The sequence below is a fragment of the Stylophora pistillata genome, chromosome 2 (genome assembly GCF_964205215.1).
Source record: "Stylophora pistillata chromosome 2, jaStyPist1.2, whole genome shotgun sequence".
In the NCBI taxonomy this organism is placed as follows: Eukaryota; Metazoa; Cnidaria; class Anthozoa; order Scleractinia; family Pocilloporidae; genus Stylophora; species Stylophora pistillata.
This window is the reverse complement of record NC_142520.1, coordinates 36231745-36248848: the sequence shown is the minus strand read 5'-3', so window position 1 is coordinate 36248848 and position 17104 is coordinate 36231745. Positions and strand designations below refer to the sequence as shown.

General features: G+C 37.4%; 1 protein-coding gene across 3 annotated transcripts; it reads left to right on the top strand.

Moving 5' to 3' along the window:
• The first annotated feature begins 4134 nt into the window (after window positions 1-4134).
• LOC111346760 (uncharacterized) lies at window positions 4135-17104 on the top strand. 3 transcript variants are annotated; one of them, XM_022954046.2, is made up of 7 exons: window positions 4135-4424; window positions 7816-8117; window positions 9236-9433; window positions 10205-10262; window positions 12270-12423; window positions 14151-14226; window positions 15340-17104. In XM_022954046.2, exons 1-7 carry the CDS (start codon window positions 4263-4265, stop codon window positions 15503-15505), a joined length of 1116 nt encoding a protein of 371 aa, XP_022809781.1. In that variant the 5' UTR covers window positions 4135-4262; the 3' UTR covers window positions 15506-17104. The 3 variants fall into 3 exon arrangements, with proteins under 3 accessions (XP_022809781.1, XP_022809775.1, XP_022809767.1); XM_022954040.2 differs by having other exon boundaries at window positions 4143-4424; window positions 10205-10409; window positions 14154-14226; XM_022954032.2 differs by having other exon boundaries at window positions 4143-4424; window positions 10205-10409.

Sequence of the window (17104 nt, the reverse complement as noted above, 5' to 3'; positions counted from 1 at the left end):
ACTTGAGCTTCCTAAATTAGTTGGTGATCATTTCCTTCATTCTCGTGATCAAAATGTATGATTCAGGGGTGACATTTTTTAGAGGTAATTAGATGCTAGTCACCACCAGGGTTCACAGAGAGAAAACGAAGGAGACCCGTTGGAACTGAGTCACGACCAGGATTTTGAGTCACGTCAATGCATAAAGAAGTGTACTTTGAATAGATTTGGTTAGCAGACCAACCCAAACTATTAAAGATGTAACAAAAAGAAACGAAATCAGTTATGAGAGAGCGAATAAAAACATTATAAATAAAGAACTTCAGAAATCTGGGCTAAAATTTTTAAGGTGAACGGACCTTGAAATACTGGCTCGTTTGGTTAACATTTTGGAGGATAATTACTCGTGAGAGGAGAAAATGAGTTGGGGTAAAATGAAATATAGAGAAGTTGTAGACGCTGGAATAATTTTAATTAATTTAACATTAACAATTTTTGTTAGTCGATTAAAAGACAACGTCACGGTTCGGAATTGTCTGATTTAGTTTCTACCATGTATCCTGAATCGAAACATCATCTCTGTGTTTAGACCTTTTTTTTTCTTTTTAAAGAAACATTGAACACAGCGCGTAATCTGGCTTAAAAATATAGCACCCGACAACGAATTAATCACTATTATTTATTAGTTCAATGTCTAAAATTTTTTTCACGCTACGCCATTTGAAGAAGGAAGGAAAAAAATCATGCTAATCAGGTTGTATCCTATATTTCAAGAAATGAAAACCGACAACCGTCTAAATGCGAGCGAAAATAATTATTCAAATTTATAAAAAAACTGCTCTTCGATTTCTTATTTACCAGAACAACTTCCGCATTTCGCTGGAACTTGCTTTTCATATCATGTTTTTATTAAGGAAAGATTCGAACATAAGCTTCACTAAGTTTTAAGGACTACGAGCGTTCTTTGACAGGGAACGCTTTTTGTTCGTCGCGGACGTGGGAAAGAAGAAAAACTGTAGTTTTTTTTTTTTTGTTAATTTCACTGAAACGAAATTGCTGAAAAAACGCGTTATTAAAAGAAAAAGTCAAGGTTATATCAGACCATTTTTTGAGGGAAACTCGAAATTGAGGAAGTTTAACAAATCTTAGGAATTGAAAACTGGATTTTCCAGTGTTTGCAAAACACCTTGGTCACTTTTTAGTCAAATCATTTTATTTCAATTTACAAAGTAGATTTTAGCACGGAATAATTTTGAGTATTATCGGATAGTTTATTTTCATGCCTAACTAAAAAATAACTCTTAAATCCGTGTATTTCTTGTCGCAATTTCTGATATTGTATTTGGTCTGAAACCACGAGAATTCCACAGTTCTAAAAAATTCAATTCCTTTTGCAAGGAAAACACTGAAAGATGACAATAACAAAAATAAACCGCTTACACGTACAGAACATCACCCGGCTCTTTTTTTTTTCAGCAAAACTGCTATCAATGTATCCACCGAAGAACGTAATTGAAAATATGATGGCATGGTGGTACAATCATAACAATATTGAAGATAGTTCACGCGCTGCTAAAAGAACATTCTTTAATTGCGTAACGACAAAAACCCACATGTCGATTATCTAAGTGCTAATATGCGAGAGAAAGTTCTAATCCTCGTCATTTACGTTGATCAATCAACTTTTTTTATTTAGGATTAGTTTGGTGGGTTTTCTCCGGATGAATTATTTGTGTCATAGTACAGTGTTTTCTGCGCAGTTTGTTTGTCTTTGGCTGTAAGACCGGAAAATTAGGACTGTCTTTGGTATACCGCGCTTAATTTTACCGACACAGGGCTGTCGGTGTATATTGCAGATTCTTCATTTCCACTGAAAATAATAAAACACGCTCTCCAGAAAAATGATATGGCTTCCGAAGGCAATTAGCCGCATTGGAATTGAATGAAAAAAACGTTTTCGTAAGAGGCGATCAGGGAATAGATTTTATTTGATCCAAAAATAAACAAACATTTTTTTTTGGTGAAACCTCTGTTGTTTTTTCTGAGGGAAGATGATAAAATTTCAACGCCTGGTTAAAATATTTTGACGCAATCCCTGTTACCGTTTTTGTTTATTATATCCGATGATTTGAACATTTCCTTTAATTGAAATTATCTTAAATGTTGTTGATATTCTTTTAAAAGTTGAGATATTTTTCGAGGTGATTGTGTACGTAAATTTGAGAGTCGGTGCAACGTAGCGAGGACAGCGGCAACGAATGATGTGGTTAGGCCGATTTCCTGTTTTTCTTATTTCAAAGTGATATTATTTGTCTCTTTATGATTTAGGTTGGGAAAATAGCCCTATTGATAAACGCTCCTATTTAAAAACAAATAACTTGAGCAATATCACGTATTTACACGCTGTGAGGCGACAGGCAGGCAGCTACGGAAAACAACGGGTGGTACCCTTGAAGAACGAAATCTGACTTCCTCCCACGTAATCTCACGTAGTACGCGTTTTACACGCGTCGCGCGCGGTCAAGAAAAATTTTGGTAAGCCAAATACGAGCGTAGCTGCAATAATTAAGTTTTAAAACTTTAATAGACCATTTTCTGTGCAGCAAGTACGTAGAAGGCATTGTTAACGGTAATGTAAGTGTTTATTTAGCACTGCTTCACCTGACCACTGGAACCCTCTTAAAGTGAAGTTGACACTTTTAGTAATTACGTTTTTACGAGACGTGGCGGCCCCTTTGATGTGTCCAACCTTGGCTAACATCATTGAAGGAACAATGGAACGCTCTCATCAAAGAAATTATGCGCACTTTTTAACAGGGGAGGGGAGGTTGGGGTAACCTCAACGCGGCGGGAAAAAAAAAACCAGCCCAGAAAAATCTACTACCTCATCTTTTGAAATACAAAAACTTGGAACATTTAAGAAATATTTACCTTGAGTCTTGAGATGTTTTAATTCTTATGTTTGAAGGATTAGTTTTGAAATAAGCCGGCGTGTTCTTAGGCAGGGATATCGCAGTACGTTCTCACAACGATTTAGCAAAGTACAAGGCTAGACATTTTCACAGACATAAACATATCTTTGATTTGATTATAATTGGTCTTAATAGCTCTGCCAAACACTCAAAGCAGGGAGTAATGCAGAAATTAGAGTTTTAGTGAGTTTAAGAGCAAAATATTGGTCAAGAGAAGATGAGCATTTATATCTTAAAGGACGATGAAAGGATTTTCATGTCTAGTGGAACCCAATTGTTGGAGAGTAATGCTCAAGACTATCGAATTATTTTGATCTCGTTTAAAAGGGTTTTTTGCAAAAACTTTCCAACAAGATTTCCTGGTTAACATTTCTATTTTAAACTGTTCAAACTAGATATCATGACGAAGGCTTCCATCTGTCTGTGAATCTTGTTATATCTGGGTACCAATTAGGAAAAAATATCTAGTTTTATAGCAAATCAAGCTCTGATTCTGCTCTGCAGCTGGAACCTTGTAAGGTTTTACTTCTACAGTTATTCGTGAATTCTCTGGTATTTAAGTCATTTTGGTTTCCTGTTTATTAGCAACACGAGTGGGCTCAACGAACGCATAAGACAACAGGTAAACAGAGTAGCTAGTTCCGGTTTTACCTACATGCGTTATATAAAGGATAAATTCGATATTTTACCCCCATCCGTCCGTAAAGGCGGCGAATTTCCCTTCTGTAGTTTGAATCTGCTCGTTGTCGCTACATAACATCAAAATAAGATCTTTTCCTTTGCTAGGCGAAAATTCGGTTAGCAAGGCTCATTTGTGTCGCACGTTAACATTGGGAAAGGTTAGACTATTAAGCATGGCTATAAGCGCTAAATGCGATTACACATTATCAAATAGAAGCAGAAAGAGTTTAATGTTCATTACAAGGGTTGGGGGTCCGCTGAGAAGTACTCCTTATCTCTCAACAAAGATCCACGCTTCCCTGCTTGGCCTATATCGTGTGAATCACTTGTAATTTTTCAGGGAGAGAGGTGTGAAACTTTGAAGAGAAAAGCCGCTAAACTTGGGCTGGACTGACATCAAGAATGTAGGAAATATAATTATGATGACGTTGGCGATCTTCTCATTTTTTATTGGCCCCTTTCACTGATCGCCTGATTAATCACTGTCAATCATAGTGTCGGCCTCCTTTGATGTTATTCCTTTAGAGTTGCCGCCGACTCTTGAAGCTCATATACCAGCATAACACAGCGAGGCGAAATAAATTCGAAGCAGCGAAACTCGAGGGATTTTCCACGACTAACGAGGCTAAAATGCCTCAACTACCCAACAGTTCAACGGAAGATCTTGGCGCGGACGATGAAGTGAAAGAATATAAGCAGGAAGATGGTGAGGACTCCGAGAACGGTGCGCATTTGGACCTCGTGAACGATATCAAGTCCGACCTGATCAAAAAGGAGACCGAAAATTCAGAGGTGAGGGAACCTTTTTATTTTTTTACTTCTGAGCCAGGCTGTGTTAAAGCAAGACTAATTATTTCATGCAAGTTGGCCGACTTCTATTCTGCTTTGCGCTTCGGTGTTGCTGCAAGCAACTTTGGTTCGTTGGATCGGGGGACAGTTGGAAGCGGCGACCTCAAAGTCTCGACCATAGAATCATATTGTTTAGAAAAATAGTAAATAAACTTTTATTTTTTACCGAAAGGAATATGCCGTCATAATTTTTGCTGCAGTTTCTTGCTAGAAGCTAGAAGTTCCAAGCTCTCGGCCAAAGATTTGCGCAAGTTTCGTTAACGTGTCTCTCAGCGGAGTATGTTATTTGTTCCGATTTTAAAATTTCTTGCTTCGCGGTATAAATAATCAAAGGATGCCGCCACTAGCCCCAAGTGGCCTCGAAAAAATATACATTGTCTAGGTCTTGGGGAAAATTTCGGCAACGAAACTTGTTTCGATGGCCATATATTTATCTAAACGACGGGTTGTTGTGAAGTGTAAATCGTTCGAAACTATTTCACAAGTCTGAGTTTATTTCATGGTTTTTCCCTCTGTTCGGGAGTTATACTGTGCCTTTAGTGGTTTACCGTAGGCTAGATAGTAGGTAAAGGCTTTTTAACACTTGTAATTATATCTTAGGATCGGATTTCAGTACCACAGCTCAAGTTTTTCACAGAAAAGTTCGCCGACCTTATTTTAAGTGATTTAGCGCAGCGCTATTTGGTATTCAGTGTTTGTTCCTTTGTGAGGTTTTTAGTATAATTTCCTCTTTGGTATAGTTACTTTTTGATTCATTGTCCAAGTGTTTTTATATTTTGACGTGCTGGTTGTGCTTTCAACGGCACATACTTTTGGAGCGACGCTGTATTGAACGCCTCGGTCCACTCGGGACAAACAGTAATGAGCAATTTCCAACACCCCGACTGAGCTGAACAAGCTAGCTGGTTCTGTATGAAGGGAAGTTATAGACGTTTATAGTTTAGAGCTGCATTTTTCCGTTGTTTAAATCGGTTTTGACAATGATTGACTTGATTCACTGGTGTGGAAAATTGAAAGTACAGGATTATTGCAAAAGATCAGAATGGTGTGTTGACGTGACTTTTTTTCTGATCTGTCCGGATTTCAAACTTCGAAATGGTTCGATTTCGCGGGAAATTCTGCAGAGCAAGTTGTTCTCTCTCGCGCGCGGTGCTGATCACACGTTCCAAAAAAGCACTTGTACCTTGCATTTCCGGTAAGTTTTTTTCTAGCTTCAAGAGGCAACGAATTAGGAACATAGTAAAATTGCTGCTCTTCCCATCAGCTCTCAATGACGCTTCCTTTGTTTCAGGGTTAAAAAAACGTGGTGATATTTTCGGCCCGAGTTTTATGTGAAGAGCACACTACTTCCTCTCAATAGACCTGCTAGCAACAACTCAAAAGCGTGTTAAGAGCTTAATTGAAAAAAATCACCCAAACACCTATTTCAAAATGAAAAGATATCATCTACTGTTTTGCCTTCCATTAAGAAGGGCAAAAACTCTTCAAGCCTTTTTCATTTACACCTTAAAGTTGCCTTAAGCTATCTGGGAACTCGGTCATATGTGCCCTTTTGTGCATATATAAAAATCCTCTGGTTGATCGTCGATTAATAATGGCAGATTTCTCTAAATCTCCGTGTATTGAAATGAATCCATTCGCTTTCAAGTCCATTGATTTCAGTCCATTTTTAGTTGTAAATTATATTTCCAACGGCAGATGGCAGTATTGGTTTTATCTGCTCTAGGCTGTAAAACAGATAACGAAATTGCCGCGACGCGAGAAGAGCGAACAAACTGCAAAGCTTGCATTGAAACATTTTAACGGCCTTCTTTGATATTGATCGATTAACCAGCGAAGGTTATGAAGTTTTGTGCACCGATCTAAAGATGTTTCTATTTTGTTATGGTGATTTTATATTTCTGTGGATTAAACTTAAAATAGAACCGACCACTTCAGTAACGAGAAATTGCGCCTTCTGCACAGCTGAAAAATTTTTGATATAATTAAATTGAAACGTTCATTAAAATTTGGTCACCTCCTACCTCGAGTAAATTAACTTGTCATTTTCTGGCTTCTCTTTGATGTTACCTATATTGTCCATTTTTCTTTCAGAACTTTTGAAACTAACGTTTGTTCCAAAAACGCATTTGCACAATTTCTCCTGCACCTGTAGCTGTAGTTTTAACCCAGTGAAATTGAAGAACTTAGAACGTGTTGGTTGTAGATGCAATGATATTTTAAACCTTTCAATAATTTTGTGTAGCTGGTTCAACATTTCAAGTGGAAGTCAGCCAAAGTGGTATTTTTGTCTTGAATTTACCAGTTTTGTTTAAATTCTTGAAAGGGTGTTGAATATGTTTACCATACTTGCAGCTGAAAAAAGAAAGCTCACTTAGTCAAAAGAAATGGCTAAATTAGTTGGTTGAATGATTCTCACAAGTGGGACTTACAGTAAAACAGACCTTTCAGAGGAAGATGAAAAAAAAAAAAAAAAAAGCCATGAGACTGACATCTAATTGACTCTAGAATCAACCACTTTCTTTGTCAAACTGTTGATTGGCGATTACTCCAGCAACCAGAAGTGTACGTAACACCTTCAACTTGTTCAAAGTCAAACTCTTTTCTGGAGTATAAGAGTGTATATCTCTTTCTCTCTGACGAGGGGCTCACACTCAAAACATAAGCTTTTCTCAATTTACATTATTTTATGAACTCAGTTGATAAAACCAAATTATATTGTATATCTCATTCCTTAGCTGAATGTACTGGAAATGCATCAAGTTGTTTAGACTAATCATTCAAATTTGATGTGTTTTTTTTTGTGTGTGTGTGTATTTTGTGCAGTCTGTAACTTTTTTAAGAGAAAGCTGTGTAAAAAGTTTTAGAATACGTACTAATGCAACTGCTTGAGAGACTGTACCATTATCTATGTTGCTTGTGACACTATATTCTCAAGAAAAAAAAACCCTTGGGAGTGAAATTGCTTTTTTTAAATTATCTACTCTCAGTAGGTTGTCAACCTCAATCAAATTCCTGTTAACCCCTTCCCTCCCCTCCCAGAGTGATTTTCATCTAATTTCCCCATACATCATTACTGCTGAATCAAACACTTAAGTCATAAAAATAGAAAAAACAACACCACTTTAAGAAGCTCTTAATAGTGAGGCAATTACTCACCCTGCCAGTACCATCAGAAATGTATAAAGAACAGTATGGAGGATCAGTGACTGCGTCGTGTTGGGGAAGAAAGGGTCAAGTCTAAGTTTTAAAAGGGTTAGCTTTAAGTAAAAGCACTTAGGGCATACTTAGACTTTACCTGTCTGATCAAGTGTTCTGATTTTCTTGTAAATAGGATTCTAAACAAAGGTCAGATGCAAGTTCAGCACCAATTGCCCAACTTCTTTCTTTTCCTGATCGTTACAATGAACATTTAAACTCTGGCTCTCACTCGGGTTATTCTCGAGGGGGCCCTGTGCCCACATCACAAGATGACATGAAGCATGTTCTACAACGTGGGCATGGCTCACGACCAGCAGGTATCTTTCACCCAGCTCATCATCATCCATACCCGACTGCCCCACAGTATCAATACCCTATGTACCCTGGAGTAAAAGGGCCAGAGAGTAGAAGATATCATTATGATCCTCCATTGTGGTGAGTGAATTAATTGACAACTAGAATTCATTTTGTCCTGTGTGGCTGTTCAGACGAGGCACAGCTGAGTTTGGTACTGATGTTCTTCATCAGCATCATGTTAGTGGCTATTAAGAACAATTTGAATATATCAACAAAGTTGAAATGGTAAATTGGCCACCGTTATGATTATAAAAGCTGACCTTTCTAGCATTAGCCCTTCATCGGGGCAAAGCCCTTCGTTAGACCTTCGCTCCGACGAAGGGCTAATGCTCGAAACGTCAGCTTTTATAATTGTAATGGTGGCCAATTTACCATTTCAACTTTGTTGATATATTCAAATTATTTTATTACCCCCACCGATGCAGCCCCAAACAGTTTCTTTAGAAACTATCAGCTTTTAAGAACAGTCAACAGAGCAGTACCCCCAGAGCTTCATGCTGAAATTGGCCTTTCAAGTATACATACAAATGAAACATGGATTTAGTGAAATGTTTACAGTAGAACCCAGATTACTTGAACTAAATGCGATTTCCTCTGGTAGCCAATAGATTTTTTTTGGCAATTATTATCAACTGACCCGAACTTCAGGTCTGATTTTCGCTTTTGCATAAATAGCGCTCTCTACTGCGAGGATCGTTCATCATACGTGACCCAAACTTGGTTAACTCAAACTCCTCATTTTTCTTTCCCTTGGCTCAAATTTACCCTGATAACTGGCACTTAAATGGAAAATGTCAGTGGATAGATGTGAAAGTGTCAGAACAAAGCTGATTGATGTGTCCCAAACTTAAATACATATGGCTAAACTTCCCAAACTGAATATTGTTATCAAAAAGTTCTTATAAAATAAACCAATTATACCAAAATGACTGCTGATTGTGCAAGAATGACGGTAGTTATCAGAGGTGGATTTTGATCTTGAGCTGGAGGGGGGGGGGCATTTTTATTTGTGTGTGTTCACCTGCCGGCTTTACCTCCTTCTGTGTTTTTTTTTTTTACCTCAAAAAAGGGGGGTTCCGGGCTCCCCATGCCCCTCTCTTAGATCTGCCACTGGTTCTAATGAGTTTCAGTTTTATTAACTCTCGAATAGCTCACTAAATCTGTATGGCATTTATCTTTTGTGTCTGTCTTTATAGGCAACCCCACTCGCCAATCATCAGCCAACCACCATCTCAGTATCCAAACTATCCAAGCCAAGTTGGACCAACATCGGCTGGCATTCAAAGACTAACCCACCCAACAATAACGGCAGACCCCCGTGGGGTCTGTTGTCCACCACCCCCTCCAAACCAAACAGTTATAAATCGTACCCCATCAACTTGTGGAACTGGAAGGTAATAATCTTAAACACCATTAACCTTTTAACCTTTAAGAGTGACCAGCATCTAATTTCTCCTTACAATATCACCCCTGAATCACACATTAAGGTTATAAGAATGAAGAAAATGATCACCAACTATATAGTAGCTCTTTGATTGTTAAGCAAATTCTCTTTGTCAGCAGCTTGTGAAATGTATGGAAAGCAGTATGGATAAAATATGGAGCTTTGTTATTTCTAGGGTTTCCCAATAAGGGAACATATTGAAGACAGGCTTTATTAGAAACTTACTTAGTGCTAAAATGGAAGCCTTTGTTTTTTTTTTCTTCTACATTGTCATCCCTCAAGAGTGACATTTCTCCTTACAATATCAGCACGATATCCATATATCATCCAGGAAACAGGTCGTGAGAATATACTCAAACTTATCCTCATAATTAATGTACAAGGAAATGTGTTACAGCAAGAAGGGAGAATTAAGAATCAGATCTGGGGAGTGAAAGCCTTACTACTTTGTTTTTGGAACAGTTATTCTGATTTATCTCCTTTTCATGCCCATGACCTTCCCAGAAGTGATTAACATGTAACTTCTCCCCATAATAGCTATCTCTTATCCCCTAAATAGTTAATGAGAATACTTTAAGGTATCAGGTAGAACTTGTTGCCTGGATCTATCACCAAATTCTTGTAACTAATTAAGAAAGAAATATGTAACAGCTCAAGGGGAGAATTAACAATCAGTTCATGGGAATTGAAGGGCTAAATTGGTATAATTATTCTGTTTCAGTTTGTTATCGTCACAGAGCATTCCAGCAATGCCTGATCACCCACGAATGGATACTTCAGTAAGTGGAAATAACGGACTTCCCAAAGGCCACGTCAAGAAACCTCTTAATGCATTCATGTTGTATATGAAGGACATGCGCTCTAAAGTCGTATCAGAGTGCACGTTGAAAGAAAGCGCAGCAATCAACCAGATACTTGGAAAAAGGGTAATGCCAAATTACAGATTACTGTAGGACATGGTGTTTTCGTACATCCAAAACAGCCTTCACTATTCCATAGCTGCATGCCTGAACCTTGGTGTGTCAAGGTTATAACAGACTTTTGCCTAGTACTATAAGTTTGTCTTTGCCTGGCTAGTTGTTACCCAATGTTTTCAACAATCATAAACTTGGATGTTGGAGGCACTTAATAACAATTCTATTGATTATCCACAATGAAAAATGCCTCGTGTTCTGCAGTAGTTTCTAATTTCATTACCAAAAAACATAAAGCAATGCAAAAAATTGAATTTGTTTTAAAACTGAGAGCAAAAGTTGTAATAACCCCGTGTGACCAAAGGATGGCTTGCTGCTAATTTTATTTTATTAACTTGTTAACATATTTCATTCTTCTCTTTGATTTAAACCTTGTAATTGTAAGTTAGGTGTTTCCAAGAATATCAACTCATAACAGGGTTGTTGCTAAGCACCTGCTGCTGGTGAAATTTGCCAGATGAAAAAGTGGCAATCATTGGCTGGATTTCTGGCCTGTGATGGCTTGTTAAAGCACAACAGGCACTTCTGAGGTTGTGCACTTGGTAATTTGGATATATCAACAAAGTTGAAATGGTAAATTGGCCACTGTAATGATTACAAAAGCTGACGTTTCGAGCGTTAGCCCTTCATCGTAGCAAATAGAGGAATTGTGGGTTGTGTGTGCTTTTAAAGGCAGAAAATGGAGCTACGTTATTGGTGGGAACATGGCAACGAGAAAAACATGAATAAATTAGTGGAATGAAAAGCGTTTGTTGATCCCTATGGAATTTAGACTGCCGGTTTGAAAGATGGGCTTTTGTTCATCTACTTGCCTACTTGGTAGGCTCGCTCACCACCTTTGAACCGCCTCACTTGAAATTTCAGCTGGCAGCATGATTACTTAGCTACAATCCTGTTGAGGGTTTCATATGGGTAAGGACCGTGTTGTACTTTACAAGGAACACTGTGGTGTCTTAAACAGAAGTCACTCTCAACTCAGCCCAGCGTATAGCCATGTCAGTGATAAAACACAGATCACCTTTCCCTAAATGGTCAAGAGGAATGTAAAAGCGTCGTATTTGAGGAGGCCCATCCACATGACCTTTGGTGCCTAGATCCCTTTCATATTCTTGTTGTACAGTAAAGGTACCTTTTATGCAGGGCTTGTTAGCCAACTAACCACAGGCTAGTGGAAATTCAGCTTTGGCTAGAGTGATTTTCGATTTCCACTAGCCAGTTTGGCTAGTAAACAAAATGAAACTGTTGTAACATCTAAGTTGTCAGTAGCCACTTGGCTAGTAAGTTAAAAAGTTAGTGTCAAGCCCTGTTTATGTCATTTCATTGAGAGACGATATTCCTTCGACAGCAGGCAACTGAATAAGGACGAAGTCTCTGGTATTTGACTTCTTGAACACCCGACTTCCATCACAGCTTTTCAGTGTTAATTATCATTAACTATGCTAGACATAACACAGTAACATAACAAGTGAAAAACATTGTTAAAATAGAGCTTATTGGAATAATTTAAAGAACCTTCTTGTAAGTGGTAAAGTGTAAAAGAAAATGTAATTGGGTGTGTTAATTAAGATATTCCAAACTCCTATCTTTTGGAAGTTTTTAGGGCACAGAGCAGTTGCAATTAATTCATAGTTTGCCTTGAGATGTGGGTTAACTTAAAATCTTGTGCATTTGTGGAAGACACAGTTTCCTTGCTGGTTAAAGTTCAAGTGCTTTCCAGTTCACTGAGATTTACTCCCAATCAAGAAACACTCTTCTTATAATTCAAGCTGTGGTAATTTTTTGTTAAATTTATTCTTTTCTCTTCTCCTTTAGTGGCATGCACTGGACAGACAAGAACAAGCAAAGTATTATGAAATGGCAAGAAAAGAACGAGCATTACACATGCAATTATACCCTGGCTGGAGTGCAAGGGACAATTACGCACAACAAGGGAAAAAGAAGAAGAGAAAAAGAGATAAATCGCAAGGTAACTAAGGGGCTCACCTTTGGTCGTAGACAGTGCTTGAAGCTGCAACCATTTTGGCCACAATGGCAATTAGGGGAAACAATTTGATGACTTCACCTTCTCACTTCCGAGATCTCATTAGTAATTCTCCTCTCCGTCTACCAAACAATTAAAATGTGAATTTTAAGAATTTGGCAGCACCTGATATATATTTTTTTCTTTGTTCTCATCATTTGTTTGTTTGATGTTTTATCAGTATTGTACATAAGGAGAAACTCTGCATTGATCACTTATGTGGGTTAACTAGGGGTTTATTTGATGTGGTCAAAGCACAGGGGGCCCATACAATCTGTTTGTGTAGCCGACTGTTGTTTTATAGTGAATGTACCAGATTTACCGTTTACCTTGCCTATAGTGATATCTTGCTGACTATATACATAAATCATTGATAAATAAATGTTGAATTACTTTACCTGGTGTGTATAGGTGTCCTTTTGCCTCAAAAATGTTTTTTTTTTGAGCGATTTTGAATAAGTCTGAGTTCGTCATTAATGTAATGCATAAAAGAAAGACAAGGGTGGAAGCCTTGTTTTGAAAGGGTTCAAGCGCCCAAGCGATTTTCCCCCCGAAAATCGCATCACTCCGCTTTCAAACTTCGCAGCATAAGGGCAAATGATGCCCTATTCTCCTCGTACCTTCCATTCAAAAATCCATCCAAACGGACCAGAGCTAGCCCTCAAAGAAAATCAAAATCCCACAGTATTTGAGTATCTGGGATGCATAGCAAGATTCTCATGTGCCAGCCAGAAACTGTCACACTGATTGCCATTTTCTGATTGGACGACGTTATTTTGAATTGGTCAATCAGATTTTGAATTGGGCAATCAGCATGACGGTTTCTGGCTGGCACACGAGAATCTTGGTATGCATCCCAGATGCTCAAATACTGTGGGATTTTGATTTTCTTTGAGGGCTAGCTCCAGTCTGTTTGGATGGATATTTGATTGGAAGGTACGAGGAGAATCGTGCATCTTTGACCTTAATGCTGCGAAGTTTGAATGCGGAGTGATGCGATTTTCGGGACGAAAATTGTTCAGGCACTTGAACCCATTCAAAACAAGGCTTCCACCCTTGTCTTTTTATGCATTACTTTAACAACGATCTCAGACTTATTCAAAATCCCTCAAAAAAACATTTTTGAGGCAAAAGGATGACTATACACCACAGTAAAGTAATTCAACGTTTATTTATCAATGATTTATGTACATAGTCAGCAATATATCACTATAGGCGAGGCAAACGGTAAATCTGGTACATTCACCATAAAACAACAGTCAGCTACACAAACAGATTGTATGGGCCCCCTGTAGTCAGTGAGATAAAAATTCTCTTATTTTTGTCTCTTCCTTATTTCTTCAGTCATACTTTGCCTTTTTTCATCTTTTGTTGCACTAGTATTAAGCCTGGATTTATCAAGTGAATTTCCAAAAATAAATGCAAACAGTGTACTTCAAAGACAAGCTGTTTGTTTTACAATTTGGGATGTCATATAGTCTTGCACAAAGTGTCTTTTCTTTCGAGCAACCCAATATTTATTCTGGCAACCAAGAAAATGTGAACTTTGGAAAAGGTGGAGCTTGGAACTCTGATAGGAGAGAGTTTTGTTGATAAATGTGCCAATTGGATATTAACATTTTACATGAGAAGTATAAACATGCGGGTAATGAAATTTATTTATTCTTATTTAGCAGAAATCACAAATCCAAAAAAATGTCGAGCAAGATACGGTCTTGATAGACAACAGGAGTGGTGTAAACCATGCAGGTATGTCATGATGGAACATAATAGATTTACATTGGCACACCCATTTCCAACAATGCCCCAACCCGAAAACATTTCCATGTTTATTGTTGAAGGACTCAATGAAAAATGTGACCACAAATTCACCATCATTCCTGGGTGTTTGCCTAATGGATGGAATGTAAGATGAACTTGTACTTCAGAAAAATTTTGTGGCTTGTGTGGGCTCTGTGTCAGGAAGTCTGCATCCAAGACCTGGTTGGGTCAAGCTTAGAAAATTGCATCCCTGTATGTTGGCTAACGGTCTATGTAATTGTGGATCCATATTTTAACTTTATTGTTTTTCCGAAAAATTGTAAATTGTTATTATTACTATCATTATTAGGATTAGCCTCATCGCTGTAAGATTTTTAATGTTGTAATGCGCATTCAATCATATCTTTTATTGCATGTTAGACTGTGCAATACAAGAAATAAACATTATTATTATTATGATTATTCCAGTAATTTTTATAATTTTACTTTGCAAAATTTTCAGTGATATATTCTCTGGTAAATACAAATAAAATATATTTTGAAATAAGGAATGTTAACTGAAGCTCCATTTTCAGACTTGGCTAAATCTTTGTATTAGAATCATTTGAAAATTTTTAGTCAAAGGGGCTTTGCTTGCTTGTTAACCACTGCTTGGTTAACTCAGGTTGTAGAGTACTCACTAGACTGCCGTGAGAAATGTCAAGACCACACCAACACTCGGGGTCTCAAATGACAGAGGAGAATTTGTTGGATGCCTTTCCAATAACATCTGGAATTGGTTAGAAATTTGAGTATTCTTGGATAAGGACATTAAACCAGGTCTCGTACATGTTCTCTGTACTGTTTAGCCAGGGAATGTTTGAGAACCCACACACCTCTGGTAAAAATTATAAAAAGTCGGCTCTAGGTTTTGTGGTCTGGCTTTGTTTCCTAAATTTTTTAGATTGAAGACACCTGCAAAATTTCCTCACAAAACTGTAAACTGCTCAAAGCAGTCTGGACAAAGTTCTAAAGGGCATCGGAGTATATAAGTATGGATAAAGTGCCTTGTAAAAAATGCCACATCATCATCGTTACTAACCACAATCTCTTTTGCTTCAGACGGAAAAAGAAGTGTGTCAGATTCCTGGCTGGTGGGGCAGGTTCACAAGACTTATCTCCGGGCAGCAATGCAACTAATGTAGAAAGCGAAAATATTGATGCAAACATTGAAAGCAGTAGTGCAGGAATGCTAACAACAACAAACTCTACGACGCCAACTTCATAGTATTATGAACTTTTATGAATTATTATTATTGTAGAGTTGAAATTTTAGTATCCCAGAGCCTATTTTAGTAGAAAGTCAGTGCTACTGATGTTTTATAGTTGCTGAAAATGCTCGTGCCTTTTTCTCAAGCCCCAAGGCACATAAATGCAACCTTCTGTAACATATTTTGAGTGTAACAGACACTGTTGGGCTATATTTTCAGGATACTTTGACAGGTTGCAACCCATTCCCTAATTTTCAGTCAGAAAGCAAAATTAAACCTTGAAGTATGAGATGATTCATACCTTGAAACACTTCACGAATGCTGAGATTTTCCTGAATTTTTGTTGATTTGAATGGGATGGACAGGAGAAATTGTTTGTGACATGCCTTGTGACTATTGCATATTGATTACAGAAACTATTCTTTACGTTGAGTTTAAAAGAGTTTTTGCTGACTGTATTTTATATAGCCAGATGCAATTTCACAGCATTTCTAAGTTAATTATTGAGCGAGACTTGGTGCCTGTGTTCAAAAACAAGAAAAAGTGAGCAAGGAACAATTTCTCTCTGCCATTGTCATTCAAGTTAACAAGATGGTCAAAATTTCTGCTCTAAGAGATCTGAGCCCATTTTAACCCTTTAAATCCTTGAACTAAACATTTAGTTTGTTGATATTAATAGGATTTTTTCTTAATCCAAATTAAAAAGAAAGAGTTTTTACTCCTCATTATAGTTGTTTTATGGTTATTAAGGAATAAGATTTTCATTTGGAAACAAAAAAAGATATAAGTAATGAATTCCTCTGGTTATATAATCCAGTTGAAGATTATTTCAATTTTTGATAATAAAACCAGATGTCAAATATAATGGACCATTTATTTTGCCGCTTTGTGTATAGAAATTATTCACAACCTGGTTTGTTCATGAATATAATTACCACAGTATCTCAACTTGACCAGTTCTGTAAGTATACTTTCCTTGTTTGTGTAACATGTGTATAGATCTTCTAAAAATGTGTAATATAGTTTACTACCAGTTTGGTCTTCTATGTGTAAATCTTTCATGTTTAACTGTAGGCAAAACGTGATCCAAAGATTACCGTAGTATATATGCACTGACACTGTGAATCTGTATTTCTTCTCTTCATTTTTTTTTTGTCGGGTGTAACTGAACTCAAGGGCCCAGTTGTTCAAAGGGTAGTAAAGGTATCCAACAGATAAATTGTTATCTAGTGTACTGTGTTGTCCACCAGAGGTTCATCCAGTGGATAGCATTCTGCAACTTTTGAATAACCGTGGCCAGGAAATTCAGAAAACTTGTGAAAGATTTGAAATAAATTATCCCATATCTGGCTTACAAAAATTTTAATTTTAGTGGAATTGGTGGCCTTGGTCAATATTTGAATATATATTTGAGTTGCTAGTCTACATGTAGACTAACTCCACTGGTTTTCATCTGGTTGTAAGCTAAAGTCTTAGTCAAGATGTTTGCTGACTATTAGACCCAGGAGACATTGTCTAGCTATTAGTAGTGTTGAGCCACCTTCAATGAACAGTAGAACAAATGTTCATAAATTACCATTGAACCGAATAATATGTCAGTCGTCCTTTGGTGGACA

Excerpts from the sequence above, each read along its gene's own strand:
- LOC111346760 (XM_022954032.2), top strand. The coding sequence starts at position 4,263 with ATGCCTCAACTACCCAACAGTTCAACGGAAGATCTTGGCGCGGACGAT. Across the intron at positions 8,118-9,235 it reads CATTATGATCCTCCATTGTG|GCAACCCCACTCGCCAATCA; the intron begins GTGAGTGAATTA and ends CTGTCTTTATAG. Across the intron at positions 9,434-10,204 it reads TCAACTTGTGGAACTGGAAG|TTTGTTATCGTCACAGAGCA; the intron begins GTAATAATCTTA and ends ATTCTGTTTCAG.